Raw genomic sequence first — 27867 nt, 5'->3', positions numbered from 1 at the left:
TGAGAATTTTCCCTTTGGTCACTTTTACTTATGTTGAATAATGTGAGAAAGTGAAATAAGACAGAGCCTGAATGATCATTTGTAACACTGTATGTTTAGTTTCCTTCACATCGACAGTTAGTTTGAATGAACGCAAGCGACTGATCTACACACAATAGCAGCAACGTTAATGTGTTTGACAAATTGGTGAATGCTGCTTGTCATAGGAAATGGAATATGACACAGATCCATTCTTACCTGTTTGTACTGTCAGTGTTCCCGTTGTTGTCAGAGAGCCAACCTGGTAGGTGTATTGCCCCACATCAGAGGACTGGGCGTTTGTGATGACCAAACGTTGCGTTTGTCCTACCACTGTGATCTGATACTTGGCAGAGCTGGTCAGCACCGCTCCATTTCTTCTCCACGTTCCGCTGTTGACATTTGCTTGGGAGAGGGATGTCTCAAAGGTCACTGTTGTTCCCGGTGCTACATTGAAGCTCTGCAGTCCGTTAAGAATACTCAGCGCTGTTGATGAAAAATATCACTGGTTTATATTTACAGATGTGGTATTCGTCGATGTATCCTTATTTGTTAATTGGGTGCAAATGTAGCTCCATCGTTTAAGGACACCATACTTTGCTATGCCTGTATCCAGTTATCTTGGGTTCGAATTCCATTCTCGATGATTATGGTCCTTGCTGTGCAGCACCATATCCGTGCTGATGGCTCTCACCAAAACGGTAAACGTCTGATATATGCAACACTCTAGGCTTTCCTGGCCAACCATGGTATCCACTGGTTTCAGAGGGGTGTTACTCCCTGTGTTACATGTTACTTAGCATTGTCATCAATCATCTTAGCAGCCCATGTGCTGTGAAATTGTAAATGGAATGGACCAATACGAACTAAGAAACTTGACGTTTAATCATGCTTACTTGACAACATTCAGTACGATTAAATGTCCATGCTTTCATGCGAGGAAGTATAAATACATGTAACGTCCAATGGATCCCTGTGTACAAGGGTTCAAATATCACTGACACTTGATACCGCCATCATCATCATTACAGGAAAGAAAACTAGTTTCCAGCATGCAATGGTTAAACGTCTATTAAGGATCGATCCCAATAGATATCTCAACATTTAGTAAGATTGATACAAAATTTGTGTAGATCTAGCTCACCAGTTTTGCATTTACCTTTCCGATGAAATTGTGCTTCCACAGTCATTACCAAGTGTAGTATATGTTACATCGAATGTTATTGTTTGTGAGTGGATTGTCGTTCTTTGGATTTCAAGATTAACGAGAGAATGAAACAATTCGTACATTGACCACATCATGATCAAAGACATGATCAGAACATATGAGAATTTTCCCTTTGGTCACTTTTACTTATGTTGAATAATGTGAGAATGTGAAATAAGACAGAGCCTGAATGATCATTTGTAACACTGTATGTTTAGTTTCCTTCACATCGACAGTTAGTTTGAATGAACGCAAGCGACTGATCTACACACAATAGCAGCAACGTTAATGTGTTTGACAAATTGGTGAATGCTGCTTGTCATAGGAAATGGAATATGACACAGATCCATTCTTACCTGTTTGTACTGTCAGTGTTCCCGTTGTTGTCAGAGAGCCAACCTGGTAGGTGTATTGCCCCACATCAGAGGACTGGGCGTTTGTGATGACCAAACGTTGCGTTTGTCCTACCACTGTGATCTGATACTTGGCAGAGCTGGTCAGCACCGCTCCATTTCTTCTCCACGTTCCGCTGTTGACATTTGCTTGGGAGAGGGATGTCTCAAAGGTCACTGTTGTTCCCGGTGCTACATTGAAGCTCTGCAGTCCGTTAAGAATACTCAGCGCTGTTGATGAAAAATATCACTGGTTTATATTTACAGATGTGGTATTCGTCGATGTATCCTTATTTGTTAATTGGGTGCAAATGTAGCTCCATCGTTTAAGGACACCATACTTTGCTATGCCTGTATCCAGTTATCTTGGGTTCGAATTCCATTCTCGATGATTATGGTCCTTGCTGTGCAGCACCATATCCGTGCTGATGGCTCTCACCAAAACGGTAAACGTCTGATATATGCAACACTCTAGGCTTTCCTGGCCAACCATGGTATCCACTGGTTTCAGAGGGGTGTTACTCCCTGTGTTACATGTTACTTAGCATTGTCATCAATCATCTTAGCAGCCCATGTGCTGTGAAATTGTAAATGGAATGGACCAATACGAACTAAGAGACTTGACGTTTAATCATGCTTACTTGACAACATTCAGTACGATTAAATTTCCATGCTTTCATGCGAGGAAGTATAAATAACGTCCAATGGATCCCTGTGTACAAGGGTTCAAATATCACTGACACTTGATACCGCCATCATCATCATTACATGAAAGAAAACTAGTTTCCAGCATGCAATGGTTAAACGTCTATTAAGGATCGATCCCAATAGATATCTCAACATTTAGTAAGATTGATACAAAATTTGTGTAGATCTAGCTCAACAGTTTTGCATTTACCTTTCCGATGAAATTGTGCTTCCACAGTCATTACCAAGTGTAGTATATGTTACATCGAATGTTATTGTTTGTGAGTGGATTGTTGTTCTTTGGATTTCAAGATTAACGAGAGAATGAAACAATTCGTACATTGACCACATCATGATCAAAGACATGATCAGAACATATGAGAATTTTCCCTTTGGTCACTTTTACTTATGTTGAATAATGTGAGAATGTGAAATAAGACAGAGCCTGAATGATCATTTGTAACACTGTATGTTTAGTTTCCTTCACATCGACAGTTAGTTTGAATGAACGCAAGCGACTGATCTACACACAATAGCAGCAACGTTAATGTGTTTGACAAATTGGTGAATGCTGCTTGTCATAGGAAATGGAATATGACACAGATCCATTCTTACCTGTTTGTACTGTCAGTGTTCCCGTTGTTGTCAGAGAGCCAACCTGGTAGGTGTATTGCCCCACATCAGAGGACTGGGCGTTTGTGATGACCAAACGTTGCGTTTGTCCTACCACTGTGATCTGATACTTGGCAGAGCTGGTCAGCACCGCTCCATTTCTTCTCCACGTTCCGCTGTTGACATTTGCTTGGGAGAGGGATGTCTCAAAGGTCACTGTTGTTCCCGGTGCTACATTGAAGCTCTGCAGTCCGTTAAGAATACTCAGCGCTGTTGATGAAAAATATCACTGGTTTATATTTACAGATGTGGTATTCGTCGATGTATCCTTATTTGTTAATTGGGTGCAAATGTAGCTCCATCGTTTAAGGACACCATACTTTGCTATGCCTGTATCCAGTTATCTTGGGTTCGAATTCCATTCTCGATGATTATGGTCCTTGCTGTGCAGCACCATATCCGTGCTGATGGCTCTCACCAAAACGGTAAACGTCTGATATATGCAACACTCTAGGCTTTCCTGGCCAACCATGGTATCCACTGGTTTCAGAGGGGTGTTACTCCCTGTGTTACATGTTACTTAGCATTGTCATCAATCATCTTAGCAGCCCATGTGCTGTGAAATTGTAAATGGAATGGACCAATACGAACTAAGAGACTTGACGTTTAATCATGCTTACTTGACAACATTCAGTACGATTAAATGTCCATGCTTTCATGCGAGGAAGTATAAATAACGTCCAATGGATCCCTGTGTACAAGGGTTCAAATATCACTGACACTTGATACCGCCATCATCATCATTACATGAAAGAAAACTAGTTTCCAGCATGCAATGGTTAAACGTCTATTAAGGATCGATCCCAATAGATATCTCAACATTTAGTAAGATTGATACAAAATTTGTGTAGATCTAGCTCAACAGTTTTGCATTTACCTTTCCGATGTAATTGTGCTTTCACAGTCATTACCAAGTGTAGTATATGTTACATCGAATGTTATTGTTTGTGAGTGTATTGTCGTTCTTTGGATTTCAAGATTAACACGAAAATGAAACAATTCGTACATTGACCACATCATGATCAAAGACATGATCAGAACATGTGAGAATTTTCCCTTTGGTCACTTTTACTTATGTTGAATAATGTGAGAAAGTGAAATAGGACAGAGCCTGAATGATCATTTGTAACACTGTATGTTTAGTTTCCTTCACTTCGACAGTTAGTTTGAATGAACGCAAGCGACTGATCTACACACAATAGCAGCAACGTTAATGTGTTTGACAAATTGGTGAATGCTGCTTGTCATAGGAAATGGAATATGACACAGATCCATTCTTACCTGTTTGTACTGTCAGTGTTCCCGTTGTTGTCAGAGAGCCAACCTGATAGGTGTATTGCCCCACATCAGAGGACTGGGCGTTTGTGATGACCAAACGTTGCGTTTGTCCTACCACTGTGATCTGATACTTGGCAGAGCTGGTCAGCACCGCTCCATTTCTTCTCCACGTTCCGCTGTTGACATTTGCTTGGGAGAGGGATGTCTCAAAGGTCACTGTTGTTCCCGGTGCTACATTGAAGCTCTGCAGTCCGTTAAGAATACTCAGCGCTGTTGATGAAAAATATCACTGGTTTATATTTACAGATGTGGTATTCGTCGATGTATCCTTATTTGTTAATTGGGTGCAAATGTAGCTCCATCGTTTAAGGACACCATACTTTGCTATGCCTGTATCCAGTTATCTTGGGTTCGAATTCCATTCTCGATGATTATGGTCCTTGCTGTGCAGCACCATATCCGTGCTGATGGCTCTCACCAAAACGGTAAACGTCTGATATATGCAACACTCTAGACTTCCCTGGCCCACCATGGTATCCACTGGTTTCAGAGGGGTGTTACTCCCTGTGTTATATGTTACTTAGCATTGTCATCACTCATCTTAGCAGCCCATGTGCTGTGAAATTGTAAATGGAATGGACCAATACGAACTAAGAGATTTGACGTTTAATCATGCTAACTTGACAACATTCAGCACGATTAAATTCCCATGCTTTCATGCGAGGAAGTATAAATAACGTCCAATGGATCCCTGTGTACAAGGGTTCAAATATCACTGACACTTGATACCGCCATCATCATCATTACATGAAAGAAAACTAGTTTCCAGCATGCAATGGTTAAACGTCTATTAAGGATCGATCCCAATAGTTATCTCGACGTTTAGTAAGATTGATACAACATTTGTGTAGATCTAGCTCAACAGTTTTGCATTTACCTTTCCGATGAAATTGTGCTTTCACAGTCATTACCAAGTGTAGTATATGTTACATCGAATGTTATTGTTTGTGAGTGTATTGTTGTTCTTTGGATTTCAAGATTAACACGAGAATGAAATAATTCGTACATTGACCACATCATGATCAAAGACATGATCAGAACATATGAGAATTTTCCCTTTGGTCACTTTTACTTATGTTGAATAATGTGAGAAAGTGAAATAAGACAGACCCTGAATGATCATTTGTAATACTGTATGTTTAGTTTCCTTCACATCGACAGTTAGTTTGAATGAACGCAAGCGACTGATCTACACACAATAGCAGCAACGTTAATGTGTTTGACAAATTGGTAAATGCTGCTTGTCATAAGAAATGAAATATGATATGGATCGATTCTTACCTGTCTGTACTGTCAGTGTTCCCGTTGTTGTCAGAGAGCCAACCTGGTAGGTGTATTGCCCCACATCAGAGGACTGGACGTTTGTGATGACCAAACGTTGAGTTTGTCCTACCACTGTGATCTGATACTTGGCAGAGCTTGTTAGCCCCGCTCCATTCCTTCTCCACGTTCCGCTGTTGACATTTGCTTGGGAGAGTGTTGTCTCAAAGGTCACTGTTGTTCCCGGTGCTACATTGAAGCTCTGCAGTCCGTTAAGTATGCTCAGCGCTGTTGATGAAAAATATCACTGATTTTATTTACAGATGTGGTATTCGTCGAAGTATCCTTATTTGTTAATTGGGTGCAAATGTAGCTCCACTGTTTAAGGACACCATACTTTGCTCTCCCTGTATCCAGTTATCTTGTGTTGGAATTCCATTCTCGAAAATTATGGTCCTTGCTGTGCAGCACCATATCCGTGCTGATGGCTCTCACCAACACGGTAAACGTCAGATATGTGCAACACTCTAAGATTTCCTGGCCCACCATGGTATCCACTAGTTTCAGAGGGGTGTTACTCCCTCTGTTACATGTTACTTAGCATTGTCATCAATCATCTTAGCTGTCATCAATCAACTTAGCAGCCGATGTACTGTGAAATTGTAAATGGAATGGTCCACCAACACGAACTGTTGAGATTCTTGAAGTTCATTTTGGTTTACTTAACAACATTCAGTATGATTAAATTTCCATGCATGATCAGAACATATGAGAATTTTCCCTTTGGTCAATTTTACGTATTTTGAATAAAGTGAGAAAGTGAAACAAAACAAAGCCTGGTGGATCATTTGTAATATTGCATGTTTAGCTTCCTTCACATCTATGGTTATTTTGATTGAACGCAAAATGACTACTCTACACACATAAATAGTAAACGTTTATGTGTTTGACAAATTGGTAAATGCTGCTTGTCATAGGAAATGAAATATGACATAGATCGATTCTTACCTGTCTGTACTGTCAGTGTTCCCGTTGTTGTCAGAGAGCCAACCTGGTAGGTGTATTGCCCCGCATCAGAGGACTGGACGTTTGTGATGACCAAACGTTGCGTTTGTCCTACCACTGTGATCTGATACTTGGCAGAGCTTGTTAGCCCCGCTCCATTCCTTCTCCACGTTCCGCTGTTGACATTTGCTTGGGAGAGTGTTGTCTCAAAGGTCACTGTTGTTCCCGGTGCTACATTGAAGCTCTGTAGTCCAGTTTGGATGGCAGGTGTAACCCCTGTATTCCCTGAAGCCGAACATTGCGTGAGTCACGTGCACGATCTCTATGCCTTTTATCATTCTTATAAGCCCTTGTTGTTGACTGCTGTGTAAAAGTACAATATTTCCCATCAAATTAGATAGATAGTCGTACATGTGCCTTTTACAGGGGTCTGTTAATATGCGATTTTACGCCCAGTGTTTCATTTCTTCTGAACAATACATGATGCCATCCATTGTTCGTTGATAACAATACGTTATCTGAACAACAAGCAACAGTTACTCTGTAGGATTGATTCATACGTGTTTTCCGACTCAGACTGACAGTGAGTAACATATGGCATAATCTACGTGGAACTCGGGAAAAGGGTGATCTGTCCATCGTGGATGAATTCTGCATGCCCAAATTCGAGGCTTACGACATTGATTCAGTGGGTGATTCAGTCATTAATTCGTCGTATATCTCTAGTTAATTCACTCACTGCACTCAACTTCATATGTGTGCGTGTTGTAGGCAACAAAAATATACTTTCTGCACAAATTGTGTCGGTCACGGGTGCTACTGACAGCATGACATGATTACCCTTTACGAGAAGACCACATAAGTTGCATTACTGTTTTGCCCTTACGCGTAAAGACATATGTTTGGGCACATTTAGCACAGTCATTTTGTCATCTATGGCACCCTTCTATATGAGATAATGTCTACATGTCGACAATAGCAATAATAACACTGTTCTTGTACATATTTATATCTACTGATACAACCTTAAATTTAAGTTCCCTGTCCTCTGATATATTCTCAATATTTTTTATTTGTGCATTCATAGACTAGATATTTTGGAACCATCTTGGTAGATGATTCCCATCCTAAGTCCTACTGAGATAGACATTATCCTGCATTATGTATTAAGCATGTAATACATCAAAACATGTCCCATTAATTGCAAGACGTGCCTCCTATAGTTTTAATGTAAGATACGGAATAACCCACACTTACATCTTACATTCGGCCTGGGTTATTTCATACCTTCAACTTATCATACCTCCTATATTTTAAATGTAAGATGCGAAATAACCCACACTTACATCTTACATTCGGCCTGGGTTATATCATACCTTCAACTTATCATGCCTACTATATTTTAAAATGTAAGATACGAAATAACCCACACTTACATCTTACATTCGGGCTGGGTTATTTCATACCTTCAACTTATCATACCTCCTATATTTTAAATGTATGATGCGAAATAACCCACACTTACATCTTACATTCGGCCTGGGTTATATCATACCTTCAACTTATCATGCCTACTATATTTTAAAATGTAAGATACGAAATAACCCACACTTACATCTTACATTCGGGCTGGGTTATTTCATACCTTCAACTTATCATACCTCCTATATTTTAAATGTATGATGCGAAATAACCCACACTTACATCTTACATTCGGCCTGGGTTATTTCATTCCTTCAACTTTTCATGCCTCCTATATTTTAAATGTAAGATACGAAATAACCCACACTTACATCTTACATTCGGCCTGGGTTTTATCATACCTTCAACTTATCATGCCTCCTATATTTTAAATGTAAGATACGAAATAACCCACACTTACAGCTTACATTCGGCCTGGGTTATATCATACCTTCAACTTATCATACCTCCTATATTTTAAATGTAAGATACGGAATAACCCGTACTTGCATCTTACATTCGGCCTGGGTTATTTCATACCTTCAACATTATCTATGGCACGTTGGTGTAACCAAAACGCTCACGCGTTTGCTCTTCAAGTCGAAGACCCGGGATCGAATCCACGGTCACATGAGCGAAACGTACACGCACTTGTATGGTTAATGTGGAATAGTGCTGCGAACGTTGTGAAACATACTCCTTTACCCAGTAAACTGTATATCTTACCGTCTACAGTGAGGACAGCTGATACCTCAAAGTTATTTACACGGAATGTGTAGGTGCCAGCGTCTGCCGCCACGATGCTCTGAATGACGATTTGTCTAACGTCACCCGAGGTTGTTATGAATATCTTGATGGAGTCCTGGCTCAGTGCGACGTTGTTTCTGTACCAGGTACCATCTCCTGTGACTCCAGCGGCTACAATCAGCTGGAAGAAGGCAAACCCTCCCGTGTTGCTGCTGTAATCAGCAGGATCCAACTGAAAACCTGATGAACATAGATACGTTAGTTGACTGATATTTTCTGTATGGTAAATGCCATTCCATGACGTTTACATTTCGTATCCCTAGACAATGAGTTGAAGCAGCGGCTATTCCATACATGGAGCCAATAGTTGTTCTATGGACCTTGAAATTTGACCAACCCAATGAAAGTCGCCACTACATGATGTATATAAAAGTCCAAATACGTCGATTACGAAATACATGCATATCGGAAAAGACAAATGGATATTTGACCACGTTGTTGCCTAGTTACCTTGCGTTTGCTGCTGTGATGGCGTTACACAGCAGAGGACCACGCATACCAACGGTAGCAACATTCCTGGGTACATCGTCAGTCGGCACCCTGAAACACTACCAACACACTAAGTTTAGATTCACTTCAACGGCATCAATAACATCCGTGTACCGTTATCGGTACACTACCAACACACTAATACCTCGTTCACGTGCACAACACTTACCAACGTAAGTAATTTTATGTATAGCTATACATACGTGCATATATGTAAATTTACTATGCGTTCACATGAAAAGCATTTAGGTGTGTAAATAAAGTATGAAATTAGTGTTGAATGAGAAGAGGGTTACTTCACCGAAAATGTTCGCGTGAAGCAACATTTTAATTTGTACACAGAGTTTTGACTCTGTGAAACCAAAAGAAAATGCCGTCCGCTCAACTCTGTATATACACATAAAAGCTGACAACTGTACTTATTTGTTTGGTGTTGGTAAACGAATCTGTTGATATTAATTAGATCATCTTGTTACGTTGATATAAACGGTCACATTGCAACATATACACACAGTGCAAATTTACATTGACATTTGCACCTGCTCAAGACATGATGCTAATTTGCTCCTGGTGTATATATACACACATGAGTAAACGCGTTCACATGACAAGTATACTCACGTATGCACAAATACACACATATGTATAGAGGCTCATGTGAACGGGGTTAAGTGTAGATACTTTGCAAAGGCATCAATTACATCCATGTACCGTTACCGGTGACACAACCAACACGTTAAGTGTATATACTTTGCAAAGGCATCCATGTACCTCGTATCGGTAACTAACACCCAAGATTACATCCAGTTAACAAGTGCGCATTTCAAAGTTTTTTTCGTTACAGTAACAGCTTCATCTAGATCCCCCAATGCATGACATAAATAGCATTAATTCAGATAAATTATAACATTGATACTTTCTGTGAAATGGCTGTTGTATAATAATACCATTCAGTATTTGCTATTAATGATGAAAATATTATGTTTATAAACTGATGTATTTTAAGCAAATATCTGACTCTGATAAAATCCTGAACACAATATCCTGTATATATACTGGTGTATATCAAGTAGCTATCTTACTCTGACACAATCATAGACACAATACTTGGTATATATATATATACTTGTGTGTGAAGTAGATATCTTACGTTGATAAAATCATGAACACAATTCTGGGTATATATATTGGATCATGATGTATAGTTCATTGTATATTACACATGAGCTTATTACTTGTTCATTTCATGAATGTCATGCTATGGACTCATAATCAATATCCCCGGTTCATATACTTGTTATGACATTATCGTTATTAATGTTCCTGTAGTCTGACGGCATGATATGACATACATCTTATTAACTATACACGGTAAAATCACTTGCCCCTTCAAGTTAAGGCTATGTCGAGGCATATTATGACCAACAGATCCAGCATATATACTGGTGACTGGAGTAAATATATCGTTTTGACAAAAACATAAGATGCAGTTATCGTAGTCAACATTTCAGGCGTAAACACTGGCGTGTTATGCAAATACCACTGAAATTATCGTTATCAACATAACCTGTGCACATATAGGTGTATTATGCAAACATCATACTATGAAATTATCATAATCAACATAACTGATGCACATAAAGGTGTATTATGCAAACATCATACTACGTAATTATCATAATCAACAAAACCGATGCACATACTGATAAATTGTCCTTGTCACCATAACCGGTATAAATATTTATGTATGATGCCAATGTCATACGATGAACCGTAGTCAACATAATATGTGTAAATATTTATCCATGATACAAACATCATAGGATACGATTGTTCTAGTCAATATAACCGGTCTAATATTTTAGTATGGTGCAAACATGATATGTTATGTTTACCGTAGTCAACCATCATAGAATAAACTTGCCCTCATCCACATGACAGGTCTAAATGTTCATGCATGATGCAAACATCATATGCTTTAATTACCGTCGTCAACATAACAGGTTACAGGTGTACATACTGATGCATTATACAACCATCATACGATGAAATTACCATAGCCAACATAACAAGTTACAGGTGTACATACTAATGCATGATACAACCATCACACGATGAAATTACCATAGCCAACATAACAGGTTACAGGTGAACATACTAATGCATGATACAACCATCATACGATGAAATTACCATAGCCAACATAACAGGTTACAGGTGTACATACTAATGCATGATACAACCATCATACGATGCAATTACCATAGTCAACATAACAGGTTACAGGTGTACATACTAATGCATGATACAACCATCATACGATGCAATTACCATAGTCAACATAACAGGCGTATAACTTATGCATGATACCACCATAATTAGATGCTATTACCATACTAGATGTTTAGGTGTACATACTAGTGTATGATCAAAACAGAAATTGCTGAGCATAAATTAATCATCGTAATGTACCCGGAACGAGCAGCACCAGCGTGTGTTTACAACCAACCTTCAATGATGACGTTCCCAGTCAAATCAGCCCTGTTCAAGTCCAGTATGATGTATAAGCAACCATTGCCTAACCACACCCTAACGATTGCAATTCTTTTAATCTCAACGATTACGCCAAACTCGCCAATCATGTGACTGTATAATTACATCCTGCGATTATGCAATACTGTTCATAGAAAAAAAAAATTAATGCCTCAATTCCCATTGTGCAAGAACCCGGCCCTCTCATTCAAAGCCACGGTTGTCAGAGATCACTCGGACCGGGAAAACCGGTCAGGAAACCACTGTGCTATATATGTGCGCATCGCCTGAGCAGTCGCCCATTCATTATAGGTTTAGGCCTTTTGTCCTTGAGAGTAATAGAATCCTGATTCCCTTTGTGTAGTCTTCAACACTAGGATTAGTCTCACACCGTGGGGTTTACAGAAAGCATTATACTTCTCTGCGCCTCTTCCTGGTAATAATAAGCAACTAATTGAGAACCTGTACAGCAGGGGTCTAAGGTCATGGTATATTGGTTACAGAGAACATGTCAGCTAAATTTGCATGAGGATGCATTGTAACGTCTACGCCGTGACGCAACTCGTTATCGAAACTGGATTCTCATCGATTGCACAGGTATTCAGGAAACAGAACGTTTTCCCACGTGATGAGTGAGTATGGTTTTACGCCGCCTTAAGCAATATTCCAGCAATATCACGGCGGGGGGACACCAGAAATGGGTTTCACACATTGTACCCATGTCGGAATCCCCACGAGATGAACGCACACTTTAAGCAAAAGCTCATCAAAAGTGTTGTCTATATGGGCTATTCTCATTTTGCCTACACGCCATTTTGCCTTCGCTTTAATATGCCTACAGGTTCTTTGTACTCGATTAGGCACACCCTATGTCACAATGTCATTAAGGACATTAATTTTTAAAAAGTTTAAAACATTTCACAGTCGATGAGACTTCAGAAATTGACAGTTTTATCTCACAGTAAAAGAGATAAAGAACTGCTTCTGATCACATTGTCAATTACAGACTGTTTTTGGATATCATTATCGTAAATAAACTATGTCACAAATGGACTGTTAACACGGTTCAATATTCATTACATTAAAACATCTCATTGTTCATGTAGAAAAGAGTAAAGAACTACACCTGTACACATTGTCAATGACAGATTGTTTGAGTTTATGGTTAATAAGCGGACAGTCGGATTAAAGGATTATATTCCTTGGATTAACAAGTGAGTAGGAGTTTACTAAAACAACGTTTGATGCTTATCTGAAGAAAAAGATGCATTTTTATGCAATTCGTTTACTTCTCAATTAAGGTTCACAAAAAGAGAAATATAAAGTAAGAGCCCACCTATTAACAGAGCAGCCAAAGATAAAAATGAAATCATATCAATATACGAAAATTTAAATATTAAGAATACAAAAAAACGAAATTCTATGAATACTAAAACTCATAATAGATGTGTGTACCCTACTCAAACATATCACAGCCGAAACCTCATCAATATATACTTATTCCTGATGTATTGATAATGTTAAAATCCGGGTGGACGCTCTACCACTAGACCATGGAGACGGTCCTATATACCACACGATTCAGGAATGCATAATATTAGTTATTAAGGGATTTAAGGGAGCTGAGATGTAGTCAGGGATCTACATCGCCTTACAAAAACTACGAGTGTAATTATACTGAGGTAGTCTGTGTTCAGGATTATACTTCGAACATGGCAAAGATTCAATCACATGGTTTTTACAATGACCTGTTCATACAAGCCGTGGAATTATTAGTTGGGCAAATACGTAACACGGTCAACATTAACGTTAGATGTGTAGACAGGCGCCACTGTTTCATAACAGCCTGAACATATATTTAAAGAAAGTTTATGCTCGTTGAACGGTTGACCGGTCACGTGACTACACCTCCATTTGACCCTGACCTTGCATACGGATAGATGAACATCCAAACAACGACGTTGAATGTTGGGCTCCTTTTGTTCACGCGTTCCTGAGTTGTTAGTGAGCGAGATTGGTTACACGCCGCTAGGAGCAGTATTTCCTTAACTTGACGGCGTGTTAGCATAACGTTGGAACACAAGCCTTAGAGAGAGAGAAAGAGAGAGAGAGAGAGAGCGAGAGAGTTATTTTATTAACGTGTCACGTGTTACAAAAGAGAGATATATACATGTTCTTTGGCATATTAAAAAGTAACATCCAGCCATTAGGCTTATGAGACACAATAAAACATATACATTATACATTGACAATAAAATGTACATGTCTAGCTAAATGCCTAACTAAATGATTGCTTACGTTTCAACATCTTTAAAAGTGTACAAGCTAACAAAGGCTGAATTTCTTTACATTTTAAAATATAAATGAAAGCGCCATCAACGCTACTATTTTCAAATAACGGATTTAAAACTCTAAGTAAAATACTTCTAAGATCTTCATATAAAGGACATAACATTAAAAAGTGGAATTCATCTTCGACAATTTTTTGATGAACAAATTTAAAACAGTTTATTATTATTTTTACTTTACTTTACTTTACTTTACTTTACTTTACTTTACTTTACTTTACTTTACTTTACTTTACTTTACTTTACTTTACTTTACTTTACTTTACTTTACTTTACTTTGATTCTAAAAGGGTTGGTGTAGTTGTAAAACGTCCTGTAAGATCAAGGTCTGAAACTAGCTAAAATGACCTTCGACCTTATAACTAATTCGGTGAAACCCACGAGAGCTGGTATGGTGCTGACAAACGTGGAAACATGATCAAGCGAATATTTATGTTTGACATCGTAAGTTACTTTTTGTGATATACCGAATCGACGCCCACGCAAACTATATGAATAGTGAATATGCATGAGTGCGCTGTGTGTGTTTTTCGAAGCGGTCGTAAAATATCTTTACTGACTGAAAGCAATGGATGGGTGTTCTCGTTTTCTTCGTGTTTGTTTGTTGTTTAACGTCCGACTCAGCAATATTACAGCTATATGACGGCGGGTGTAAATAATCGAGTTTGGACCAGCCAATCCAGCATCGTTCCACGCAGTGAGCCTGACCTCCCGATCACGTTAGTCGTCTCTTACGACAAGCATAGTCGCCTTTTACAGCAAGCATGGGTTGCTGAAGATCTATTCTAACCTGGATCTTCACGGGTCTTTTCTTCTTGTTCGAGATACGAGAGCGACCATTACCACATGGCTTATATCCATACACATTGCTGAAATCGCAGTGTCATTGAAGGTAGAAAGTGTCTTGTTCATAACATTCATCAAGTGTAAATAAACAGTTTGTGTAAACACTACCCTGACTGTAAGCGAGGGACATAAAACACGCCTCTCATCTCATTGTTGACTCAGCAGGATATACTCCAATACACTCAGCTCCATATAACCACAACCACTCCTAATGGGGGCGGTCGGGTAGCCTAGTGGTTAAAGCGTTCGCTCGTCACGCCGAAGACCCGGGCTCGAATCCCGGCATGGGGACAATGTGTGAAGCCCATTTCTGGTGCCCCCCCCCCCCCCCCCCCCCCCCCCCCCCCCGTGATATCGCTGGAATATTGCTAAAAGCGGCGTAAAACCATACTCACTCACTCACTAACACCAACAACTCCAACATAATTTTGCTATTTCTATCCCACAAAAAATATGTTGTTTTATGCCACAATAATAACATTACAAATATCGAGTAAATTGACGGTTGAATCAACAACATCAAAAAAAGGAAACATAAATATCATCACAATCAATCTAATAGGAATCAACTCATTACAGCTTGTCTCATATAAAAACATCCCCATACTAAAATCATGCATCACCTGACATGATATATTCCAGCTATATGACCGCGGTCAGTAAATATTCGAGTCTGGACCAAACAATCCAGTGATTAATGTCGTGAGTATCGATCCACCCAAATATATCAACGATAACATGCATCCAAGTCAGCGAACCTGACCAACATATACCGTTAGTCGCCTTTTATGACAAGCACAGTCGCCGTTTACGGCAAGCATGGGTTGCTGAAAACCTTTTCTAACCTGGATCTTCACGGAGCGTTTATTAATTGCATACATGGTACATCCCTCCATAATTCCTATGATGTTATATTCTATTGTGCTTTCATCTATTGTTTTAATGCTTACTTAAGCCAAAACTTACTTTTTTTATACAGATTGTGTAAGTGGCTGGTGCTAGCGGTAGGGTAGGGCATGCTAACCCTTCTTTGCAAACAACTGGTGTCATCACTCATTTTCAGTAATCAATTCATATATTCGCTATTTTCTTCCTTACACCTAATTGAATCTGTTTCGGTGGATAATCGAGACTGTTATTCTCTGGCTATGACGTTTTATATTGATACAGTGTTCCCTACTAACGAGATCGGGTGGTCAGGCTCGCTGACTTGGTATGCATGTCATCGATCCCAATTGCCTGGAACGATGCTCACGATATCAATCACAAGATTATCTGGTCGAGACTCGATTATTTACAGACCGCCGTCATGCAGCTGGGATATTGCTGGGTGCAGTGTTACACAACAAACAACAGGATCTGCAGTCATGCTGGGAGAACTGTCTATGCGGTGCATCCAAGCATGAACTACCAGTGCAGGTAGAAGTCATTGACTATCAACCTGTGTCCTAAAGATCGATCACGAAGCGGATCAGTATCTGATAATAGACAGAAATAATCGATCGACAGGTTGCATACTCGGTAAACAGCCTTAAGAATGTGTCTTTGTGAATATATGACAACAAGCAGTGTCTTAAACTATGACATTGTCACCTCATGTCGGAGTCGAAAACGTTGTCACTAAATTACGTAATATAATTATTACCGGTCAAGAAAATATATGAAGTAGCTACAATTTAGACCGACACAGTAATACTATTATGTTATCAATATATTAATCCTTATTAGCTATATATTATCTGCACCAACGTATTTTTATATTTATATGTTACCATCCTAATGCAAGCAACGCGTGTGGATGTTAAACGCCAATGTTTGAAGTATGTCAAGTCCATACACTTTGTACATTATCATAAATATCATATACGATAAATACAAATACAATCACAGCAACTGCCCTGAGGTATTGTGAAATACTCAGAACATAAAACAGACGCTTTGTTAATGGAGACTATTCAAAGATGATCCGCCATCGATAGGGGTCAGTGAGGTTCAAGATCTCAGACACTTTCAGGAATTGCAAAGCTTAAACCGCCCGTAATTACTAAAATCAACGTTACCCACGAACAGTTAACATACCAATAAATATACACACATCTGTAACTTTCCCTACTTTTACGGCCACCGTGAGTTTATAAGATGGTGTATCTAATATATCGTCCTTCTGTGTAGTATTTGACACATAACAACAGAGCCATTCATTTCAGTAAAACAAAACAAATATCTTCAAATATAATTCAACTAACAAAAACATTGTCATAAGTACAACTACGAACAATGTCTGCAATGTCAAATGACAAGTCAATGATATACAGATACACATCTGAAACATAAATTTGCAACTTACCCTTCGAAATTGATGGAGTCGATAGTCCTGTCCTATCCTGCTAAACCTACACCACACCCACACTACACAGCCCTCAAGGCATCCACCCGTCTACACAGAAACAAGCCGGGCTCAACAGGTTGTCCGGGTATATGGTACGTGTGCCCCCAGTCTTCACGGCCTCGTGAACGCGCGATTGCCTTACAAATGCGCCAATGTCGTCCCGGGGAGACAGGAGCGTTCTTCAGACCGGCCTGCTCTTAAATCGCCTTGCTTTAAATAAACAGTTAGGTCTAATGGCATTTGGCTTGTAGGCACAGCTGAAGAATTAAGGTGTTTAGATACTAAAGCTAATCTATTACAGTATTCAGGATTCACACTCGAATGGGTTTTATGAAACAAATCCTAAGGTTACAAATTTAGACTAGCAAAATGTTAAAAATCCGGGCGTGACACCGGAGTATGTGGACAAGTTTGACGAGTCAAAATGCTTCATCTTGCGTGGTTTGAACTGGTTAGTCAATATTTAAATCATACTTCAGATATCCTGTTCATTGTCATATTGAATTGCGTGATATACTGTGGGTTAAAGAAACGCAGATCTTGTGATAACTGGTTTGACGGGTTCTGACAGCGTGGCAGCCATTGTGGAGACACACAACGCACATCACTGCTAGAGAACCCTTGTATACAAACCAGTTCATTACAATAGAACTATTTTAGAACTGCCGAGTATGAGAGGCCGAGTTAGTAATGTCACGGAACGAGCCCCGCTGTTTTAAATATAAGAGTTATTCGTACTGTGTTTATTAGGCATACATGTATTTGATAAAGATCCATGACATTTTATAATATCAAATATAAAACGACCAAACGAACATCGATGTACGAATATTAAGTCTCCACATAAAAGTTTTTAGTCAAGTAAGGAATGAATAAGTAGACAGACATATTCTTTGAAGTTGTTTTATATTTCAGTCATTGAATTGGTTTGCTTGTTCATTCTTGATTATTTACAAGCCGCCGTTGGTTATAACGACTGCGGCGTAAAACACTATTATTTCACTCACTCCTCCAAACATCAACCCCAATTGCACACATGGTAGAATCCTTCGTATTTCCTATGAAATGATATACTATTGTGCTTTCGTCTATTATTTATAATTCTTACTTTTTTATTCAGATTATGTGAGCGGCTGGCACAAGGGGGTGTGGGTGTGGGTAGGTGTGGTTCGGGGGGGGGGGGGGGGGGGGGGGGAGGGGCAGGACATACTTACCCTTTTTCCGAATACCTTGTGTCATCACTTACCAGTTAAGCAGTGACGGTTGTCACTTATTTATTGACATTAAACTTAACAGCTTACGAGTACAAATATTTCATACATATATATGTACATAGATATTGAACTTAAATACCCCCCTCGTGTGTTTTCTATTTACCTAAATTATTGTTGTCTTAAGCTATCCTTCTTGTTAAAAAAAATTATATTTTTATATATGCTTCAATAGTTCCATTCATGTCAAGCACTCAACACAATCACCCCTAATCAACCTGAAAGTGTTCATTCAGATACGAAGTTATCGTGCATTTGTGCTTGAAGTCTATTCCGGGTGGTACAAGTCTGTAAACCCAACACATGATTAATTAAGTATGTTATGTAGACAGCTGAGCATTCGTCCTTGGATGGCAAAGGTTTTCCGCCACGCATCACTACACCACACGAAATTACTACCAACGTAATGCAGGGTTATACAGAACACCCCACCTCAACGCCAACCGGTTTGTCCAGATGGGCGTGTGTTCTCTGTATAGTCAACAAAATATAGATTATAAACGCAGCCCTAAATACTCATTACCAACATGTAGGTGCTCCTTCAAGTCATATATTTTGTTATTGAAAGTTAAGCCTAACTTGCTATATTTGATCTGAACACAGGAGTTTGCCCTGAATGCAAATAGTAGAAGCAAGTATTACGCTCGACAAATAATAGTGATTCTTCTACTTAACACCTGTTATGTAACATACATCGATTGTTCCGCACCTATTCTTTTCCATAACCCGCGGCGCCCTGGCGTAAAGATTGTATAGACGTGAATGCTTATCTAATTTCCTTTGTACTCTAACGACTGTGCCGGTATCCCCGAAGGTGTACATGTAAAGGCAGCCCACGTAATTTATTTATACCCCCTAAGGTTATATGGTACCCGTTTGACAAGTTTCAAAAAGCTCGCCTCATTTCAATTAGTCATAAAATTTTAAGAATATTTAATGTCATCTTTTGGCCTTATTACAATTTCTATCGACAACGGACGATCTATGATAAAACAGGAACCTGTGACAGTATGGTAATGACATTGTGTATTGTATTTCATGCTAAACATTATATTATATAATTACGTCTCTCATAATCCCGTAGGGGCGGTCGGGTAGCCCAGTAGTTAAAGCGTTTGCTTGTCATGCCGAAGACCTGGGTTCGATTCCCGACATGGGTACAATGTGTGAAGCCCATTTCTGGTGTCACCCGCCGTGCTTTTGCTCTAATATTGCTAAAAGCGGCGTAAAACCATACTCACTCACTCATAATCCCGTAAGGGATGGCTCAGTTATATATCGTTGTATGTGTATTTTTATCTGTACCGGGGGTGTGACGAAAATAAAACAGTCTGGCTTTCTGTTTATGACATGTTCATTGCTACTAATACTCCAGTATTGCTGATAACCATCTGAATGTATCTCAAGGTTTCCATATATTATATCCTTTCAGTATCATAGGTTGATGTAGGGTTCAGCATTCTTGGGGCAATCATGCGTTTCAGAGCTAGGCAGGCACACCCCTGGTTAATAGAATCTTATAGAAGACAGAGGCATCTTGCTATCTGAAGGCCTTGCTATCATATATCGCGTTGGTATTAGCTTTTCAAAACCTGTAGAGCGTAACGATATTTTCGAGTAAGTTGTTAAGTGGACAGATATATTGATGAGGTTTGTACTCACACTCTTCTATACCTCTAGGGGGCTGCTCTCATGGACAAAAGCATTCCATTTGTGACTGCTTTAAGTCTGGAAACAGCATGGTATATGGTAAAGCAAGGCAGCTCCTTGAATTATAATTCATCAACTTGTGGGGGAGCAAAAGAACAAACATCAGCACAAAAAGATGTCGCCGAGACAGGCAGCTTGGTTGCCCCGGTAACATAAGACGTTATCTACTTTTTAAGGTCGTCGTTGAAGGGAAGTAGAAAACATACGCCAATATTAAAAAGAATTTTTTTTGAACAATTAGCGCCCCGAAATATAAAACTTTGTATTTGTTTTTGACTTGCCTTTGCATGTATTTGTGACGGGTGCCACCGGTGGGGCAGGATACGCTCACCTGTTCGCGAACACCTGGTACTATCATGATTTGATAGTGATTTATAACCACATGCTCATGATACAGTCGGAGTCGTCCAAACGACTCAGATGTTGGAATCAAATCGCGATGATACCAGGTGTTCGTGAAAAGATCATTAGACTTGACCGCCTCCGTGGTCTAGTGGTAGAGCGGCCGCCCGGAGAGCGGAAGGTCCGGGGTTCGATCCCCGGCCGCGTCATACCAAAAGACGTTAAAAGATGGTACTTGTTGTTACCCTATCTGGTGCGCGGCATTATGGGGCTAAAACAAGGACTGGTCGGCTCGGAGTCAGTATACTGTGTCTGAGTTTGGTATTCATGTTAAACTGCGGCATGGTATCTCAGTGAGCTAGCACTATAAATCGGCATCAGTCCGGACTAGTACAAGCAGCCACACATACACACACGTGCATGCACGTCGCTAAAAAGTGCACTAATCTTGGACGCAACGTCAAACCCAATTTCACCTCACCTACAAGCTGGACTCAAGGCCAAACTATTTGGTACTTTGACCAGGTACATGTTAAGTACGTCTGTAAGTTGTTCTTTTGAACGGTTGATAATGAGAAGAAGAAGAAGAAGAGGAGGAGGAAGAGGTAGAAGAAGAGGACGAGGAGGAAGAGGTAGAAGAAGAGGACGAGGAGGAAGAGGTAGAAGCAGAGGACGAAGAGGAAGAGGTAGAAGAAGAGGACGAGGAGGAAGAGGTAGAAGAAGAGGACGAGGAGGAAGAGGTAGATGAAGAGGAAGAGGAGGAAGAAGAAGACGAAGAAGAAGGAGGTGCGATTTAAATAAGGACAGAGCTTTGATGTCTTTCGTGTATGCTGGAGTTTCATTCCACTTTCTGGCAGCCGTCACTTGAGAAACTTTGTATGACTTCAGTGTCAGCTGAATATCTAACAGATTTTTGTTGCTGGATCAGACGCATCTCTTGGGCTGATGCTGGGCCAGAAGCTGCATGATAAGGATCTCAGCCTATATAACCAACATGGGGTTTCTTCTACAGAACAATTGTTCCTCATGCCGGCCGTAAGGAGACACTACTGTGGGTAGCCGAGTGCCACAATCGCAACTCAGCTTGCCGTTACACGGTCCAGCGGTACATGAACATAGCTTCATGTGCCATTGTGCATATTTGCCACACTTCGATGGTCGGGGTTTTGACTTCAAGATTCGCCCCAGTAGTCATCTTTGGTGCAAGCATCATTCCCGTGCTCGGTTTCACCAGAGGCCATATATCTATTTTCTGGTCTCTGGTTTCACACAATTAATGTACGCCCTTCTTCGCGTGTTAGGCAATGTGACAACCGGGGCATTGTGGAACCTGCCCACATGTTTTAATTCGCTGCTGTGATAATGTCCTGCAATACTGTTATGTATAATTATTCTTGAGTGCACACTAGTCCAGTGACCGGGGTAATAATAGCATTTTGGGCATGCCCCTGATTGGTGTGGAAATATGCGAAAAAATATGGCCTATTATTTTTATTTTTTTAATGTCTTACACTATTGTTATAATGTCATGCACTGCTGTTATAATGTCATGCACTGCTGTTATAATGTCATGCACTGCTGTTATAATGTCATGCACTGCTGTTATAATGTCATGCACTGCTGTTATAATGTCATGCACTGCTGTTATAATGTCATGCACTGCTGTTATAATGTCATGCACTGCTGTTATAATGTCATGCACTGCTGTTATAATGTCAAGCACTGCTGTTATAATGTCATGCACTGCTGTTATAATGTCAAGCACTGCTGTTATAATGTCATGCACTGCTGTTATAATGTCAAGCACTGCTGTTATAATGTCATGCACTGCTGTTATAATGTCACGCACTGCTGTTATAATGTCATGCACTGCTGTTATAATGTCATGCACTGCTGTTATAATGTCATGCACTGCTGTTATAATGTCATGCACTGCTGTTATAATGTCATGCACTGCTGTTATAATGTCATGCACTGCTGTTATAATGTCACGCACTGCTGTTATAATGTCATGCAATGCTGTTATAATGTCACGCACTGCTGTTATAATGTCAAGCACTGCTGTTATAATGTCATGCACTGCTGTTATAATGTCATGCACTGCTGTTATAATGTCATGCACTGCTGTTATAATGTCATGCACTGCTGTTATAATGTCATGCACTGCTGTTATAATGTCATGCACTGCTGTTATAATGTCACGCACTGCTGTTATAATGTCATGCACTGCTGTTATAATGTCACGCACTGCTGTTATAATGTCATGCACTGCTGTTATAATGTCATGCACTGCTGTTATAATGTCATGCACTGCTGTTATAATGTCATGCACTGCTGTTATAATGTCATGCACTGCTGTTATAATGTCATGCACTGCTGTTATAATGTCATGCACTGCTGTTATAATGTCAAGCACTGCTGTTATAATGTCATGCACTGCTGTTATCATGTCAAGCACTGCTGTTATAATGTCATGCACTGCTGTTATAATGTCATGCACTGCTGTTATAATGTCATGCACTGCTGTTATAATGTCATGCACTGCTGTTATAATGTCATGCACTGCTGTTATAATGTCAAGCACTGCTGTTATAATGTCATGCACTGCTGTTATCATGTCAAGCACTGCTGTTATAATGTCATGCACTGCTGTTATAATGTCATGCACTGCTGTTATAATGTCATGCACTGCTGTTATAATGTCATGCACTGCTGTTATAATGTCATGCAATGCTGTTATAATGTCATGCACTGCTGTTATAATGTCATGCACTGCTGTTATAATGTCATGCACTGCTGTTATAATGTCATGCACTGCTGTTATAATGTCATGCAATGCTGTTATAATGTCATGCACTGCTGTTATAATGTCATGCACTGCTGTTATAATGTCATGCACTGCTGTTATAATGTCATGCACTGCTGTTATAATGTCATGCACTGCTGTTATAATGTCATGCACTGCTGTTATAATTTCATGCACTGCTGTTATAATGTCATGCACTGCTGTTATAATGTCATGCAATGCTGTTATAATGTCATGCAATGCTGTTATAATGTCATGCACTGCTGTTATAATGTCATGCACTGCTGTTATAATGTCAAGCACTGCTGTTATAATGTCATGCACTGCTGTTATAATGTCATGCACTGCTGTTATAATTTCATGCACTGCTGTTATAATGTCATGCACTGCTGTTATAATGTCATGCAATGCTGTTATAATGTCATGCACTGCTGTTATAATGTCATGCACTGCTGTTATAATGTCATGCACTGCTGTTATAATGTCATGCACTGCTGTTATAATGTCATGCACTGCTGTTATAATGTCATGCAATGCTGTTATAATGTCATGCACTGCTGTTATAATGTCATGCACTGCTGTTATAATGTCATGCACTGCTGTTATAATGTCATGCACTGCTGTTATAATGTCATGCACTGCTGTTATAATGTCATGCACTGCTGTTATAATGTCATGCACTGCTGTTATAATGTCATGCACTGCTGTTATAATGTCATGCACTGCTGTTATAATGTCATGCACTGCTGTTATAATGTCACGCACTGCTGTTATAATTTCACGCACTGCTGTTATAATGTCATGCACTGCTGTTATAATGTCATGCAATGCTGTTATAATGTCATGCAATGCTGTTATAATGTCATGCACTGCTGTTATAATGTCATGCACTGCTGTTATAATGTCAAGCACTGCTGTTATAATGTCATGCACTGCTGTTATAATGTCACGCACTGCTGTTATAATTTCATGCACTGCTGTTATAATGTCATGCACTGCTGTTATAATGTCATGCACTGCTGTTATAATGTCATGCACTGCTGTTATAATGTCATGCACTGCTGTTATAATGTCAAGCACTGCTGTTATAATGTCATGCACTGCTGTTATAATGTCATGCACTGCTGTTATAATGTCATGCACTGCTGTTATAATGTCATGCACTGCTGTTATAGTGTCACGCACTGCTGTTACATGCTTTAGTCTACCCCCGTGAAAATCCGGATTAGAATTGGTTTTCAACAAGCCATGCTTGTCGTTGGAGACAACTTACGGAATCGCTTACCTGGTTGATGCATGTCATCATATCCCTTTTGCGTGGATAGATGCTGATGATGTCAATCACTGGATTGCCTGGTCCAGACTCGACTATTCACAGACCGCCGTCATTATAACTGTAATAATGCTGAGTGCAGCGTTAAACAACAAAATAACAACAACAATAGTCCGTAGTAACACCGTCAGTGGTCCAGTGGATCAGATGCCCGCAGATGATCATTAGGGAAAAATATACTCTGCCAAATAAATAAACGCAAAAGTAGTAAAATCGTAAATACTTGACAGAGTGTTGTCAACATCCATGCAAAATTAATACAAAAAATGAATTGGTCATTTCTGCATGGATTTGAATTTTTTTTTGTGGAAAGATTGAGGTATTGCAGAAATTTGGTGAAAAGATGGAAAAATCGCACAAACACAACCACGCGAGAACCTGGCCCCGAAACACACCAACATTACATGCACATGCAGCATCACTTGTTCGGCTATATCACGTTGGGTTTCCATTTGCATGCCATCACAACCTCACAACAAGTGAACAGCGAAAACATGACACGATTGACAGAAGCCCAACGCAACAACGCCATCGGCCGACTGGAAACTGCGGAATCATCTCCAGTTGCAGCCAGATTTTTCCACGTAGCACCAAGCACCATTACACGACTGTGGAAACCACTATCTGATCGAGGGACAACACGTGACCTTCCCAGATCCGGTCGTTCACGTATCATAATAGAACAGACGACGGAAGCATACGGCTACGTATACGTCAACTAGTGTAAAAAGACCTCTACAACTACAGCAGTACCGAGGATGTGAAGGGTAGAAGCTCAGACAGTGAGGAACCGTTTACGTGCTGAAGGTATTTACGCTAGATGACCAGTTGGAGGTGTCATTTTGGCGGACCTGCATCGTCGGCTGCGACGTCAATGGTGTCAAGGTCACAGAGTATGGCCACAACTGCAATGGAGACAAGTTTGGGTTAGCGATGGGTAACCCAATGCTAGATAATTATTATAATGAAATATTTTTTTATATATTAATGTCCAAAAGAAAACATAGAAACTAATATAAAATGTTTTCATCAACGGCAGGGACGGTACTGGGACACAGGGTCAGTCGACAGGCACTGTATGGGTGATTAAGATAACGTTGACGTGGACCAGGTGATTTCGACGTTGGCAAGTGACGCGTCATGTTCTCCGATATGAGAGTAGATATTTCTTGTTCACAAATAAAGGTCGGCAGGGAGTGTACAGACGATCGGATGAACGTTCAGCGACAAATTGTGTTGAACTAGTTCAACCATTTGGAGTGAGTGAGTTGGGTTTAACGCCGCTTTTAACATTATTCCAGTTGTATCAGGGCGTTCAACCATTTGGAGGCGGTAGCGTCATTGTCTGGGGAGGTCTGTGCGGTGATGTCAAAACGAGGCTATCATGTTGAAATGCTGGGAAATAATGCTGTCAGTTACCCTGGTTACACACACGCTTCATATCGTACTCAGACTGACACACCGACATAGGATGATGTTTGAAAGACATGGCGTTCAGTGACTCGTTTTTCACGCATTTCATTGTAAAGCTGTATGTGTGCAGCAAGGCGAGGTGTGCAAGGAGGCCATGTAGGTGTTCTTAGTGTTTGTGCAGCCTTTCAGAACGCAGTTTGCTCCGCGTTACCTGCGTGCTGGTTTTATTATTGCAACCTACAGGGCGTGAGGGCACGTCCCTAACTTCTGTGGACGTTTCCGAGACGTGTCAATGAACAATATGCTGAGTTGAGATCTGTCGAGAGGTGTGGCGAGGCGAGGCGAGGCGAGGCGAGGCGAGGCGAGGTGTAAGTGAGAGGAAATGGGGTGTAAAGTCGTTTTCAAAATTATTGCACTTATATAGTGTCATGCATGCACGCGCGCGTGTTTATATTGGTTCGTACCTGTCTGTTCTTGTCCTGTTGGTTTATTAGTATTAGCCCACTAAGAAACCATGCCGCAGTTTAACATGAATACCCCACTCAGACACAGTATACTGACCCCGAGCCGAACAGTCCTTGTTTTAGCCCCTAATACCGGGCACTATTCAGGGTAACAACAAGCACCATCTCTTAACGTCTTTTGGTATGACGAGGCGGCCATCGAACCACCGACCTTCCGCTCTCCTGGCAGATGCACCAGGAGACTGTCAGATCAGGCGAGATAGGTGGTACGCGGTACATCAGATAACATGTAGGGATAAGGGAGGTAGTTCAATGGTAACGTTGCTGCATCTTAGCAATTGACTTGCAATGATAGTGAGAAAGTTACGAGAGGTAGCCGAGCTGCCCCGACCGCTTTGTGGATGCAACGCGTGAGCTTGAATAGTTCTTATGGTCAAAGGGAGATAAACATGCCACACATTTTCACGGACACTGATGGTTCTTTGGTACCCATAAATTGGTAGGATGGACACACCCGACAGTCCAGATTCGCTCAGTGGAGGTAGCGTATGTAGCTAGTTGGATGCGAGGAGGGTTGGATACAGCAGCTGGAAGTGCATTGGTGAGATGACGACAGTACAAAGCTCATCCAGTGAGAGGAACGCTGTTAATAATTATAAGGGAGACAACTCTTGACATACTAATGCTCTAAGTGTCACTTAACATCTGAGTGTAGTCCTTAAAAAGCGTTGATGGTGAAATGATTTCTTTACTCTTAAGCGTCGAACAGGCGGATTTAAAGGAATCTGTCAATAAGAACGGCAGTAATGACTTTTCACCTGTTACAATGAAGAGGAGCACGGTGGCACAGTTTACTAGGACACAGCAGTGTCATGTTGGTTCGAGTCTCTGATTAGCCCTACAATTTTGGTTTATCGGCACCCGTGCTCAGCGGTTTGGTGTTAACGTCATCGTTCATCGAGATAATTAAAATAATGTCACTCACTCACACCGTGGTTATTGCAGACAGTCTACTTCTCATCAGTATTACAGTCAACTCGTACGTCTAACATTGGTATTGTAGACATTCCAACTCTC

The 27867-nt window shown here is 40.2% G+C and overlaps 1 protein-coding gene across 2 annotated transcripts in view; it reads right to left on the bottom strand.

Moving 5' to 3' along the window:
- LOC124146896 (obscurin-like) overlaps positions 1–17768 on the bottom strand; it is a 31906-nt gene extending 14138 nt beyond the window's left edge. The window contains exons 1-9 of one of the 2 annotated variants that reach the window (XM_048386707.1): positions 17410–17768; positions 9298–9395; positions 8767–9027; positions 6583–6864; positions 5596–5862; positions 4258–4524; positions 2920–3186; positions 1582–1848; positions 238–504 (exon numbers count right to left, since the gene is read on the bottom strand). In XM_048386707.1, coding sequence (XP_048242664.1) covers positions 238–504; positions 1582–1848; positions 2920–3186; positions 4258–4524; positions 5596–5862; positions 6583–6864; positions 8767–9027; positions 9298–9373 — 1954 coding nt within the window. In that variant the 5' untranslated portion in view covers positions 9374–9395; positions 17410–17768. The remainder of the gene's footprint in view (positions 1–237; positions 505–1581; positions 1849–2919; positions 3187–4257; positions 4525–5595; positions 5863–6582; positions 6865–8766; positions 9028–9297; positions 9396–17409) is intronic. The other variant, XM_048386708.1, reaches the window with a different exon arrangement.
- Between the last annotated feature and the right edge of the window lie 10099 nt (positions 17769–27867).

Source organism: Haliotis rufescens, unplaced genomic scaffold, assembly GCF_023055435.1.
Source record: "Haliotis rufescens isolate VD_foot unplaced genomic scaffold, xgHalRufe1.0.p SCAF_6, whole genome shotgun sequence".
Lineage (NCBI taxonomy): Eukaryota > Metazoa > Mollusca > Gastropoda > Lepetellida > Haliotidae > Haliotis > Haliotis rufescens.
This window is presented reverse-complemented; position numbering and strand designations above follow the sequence as displayed.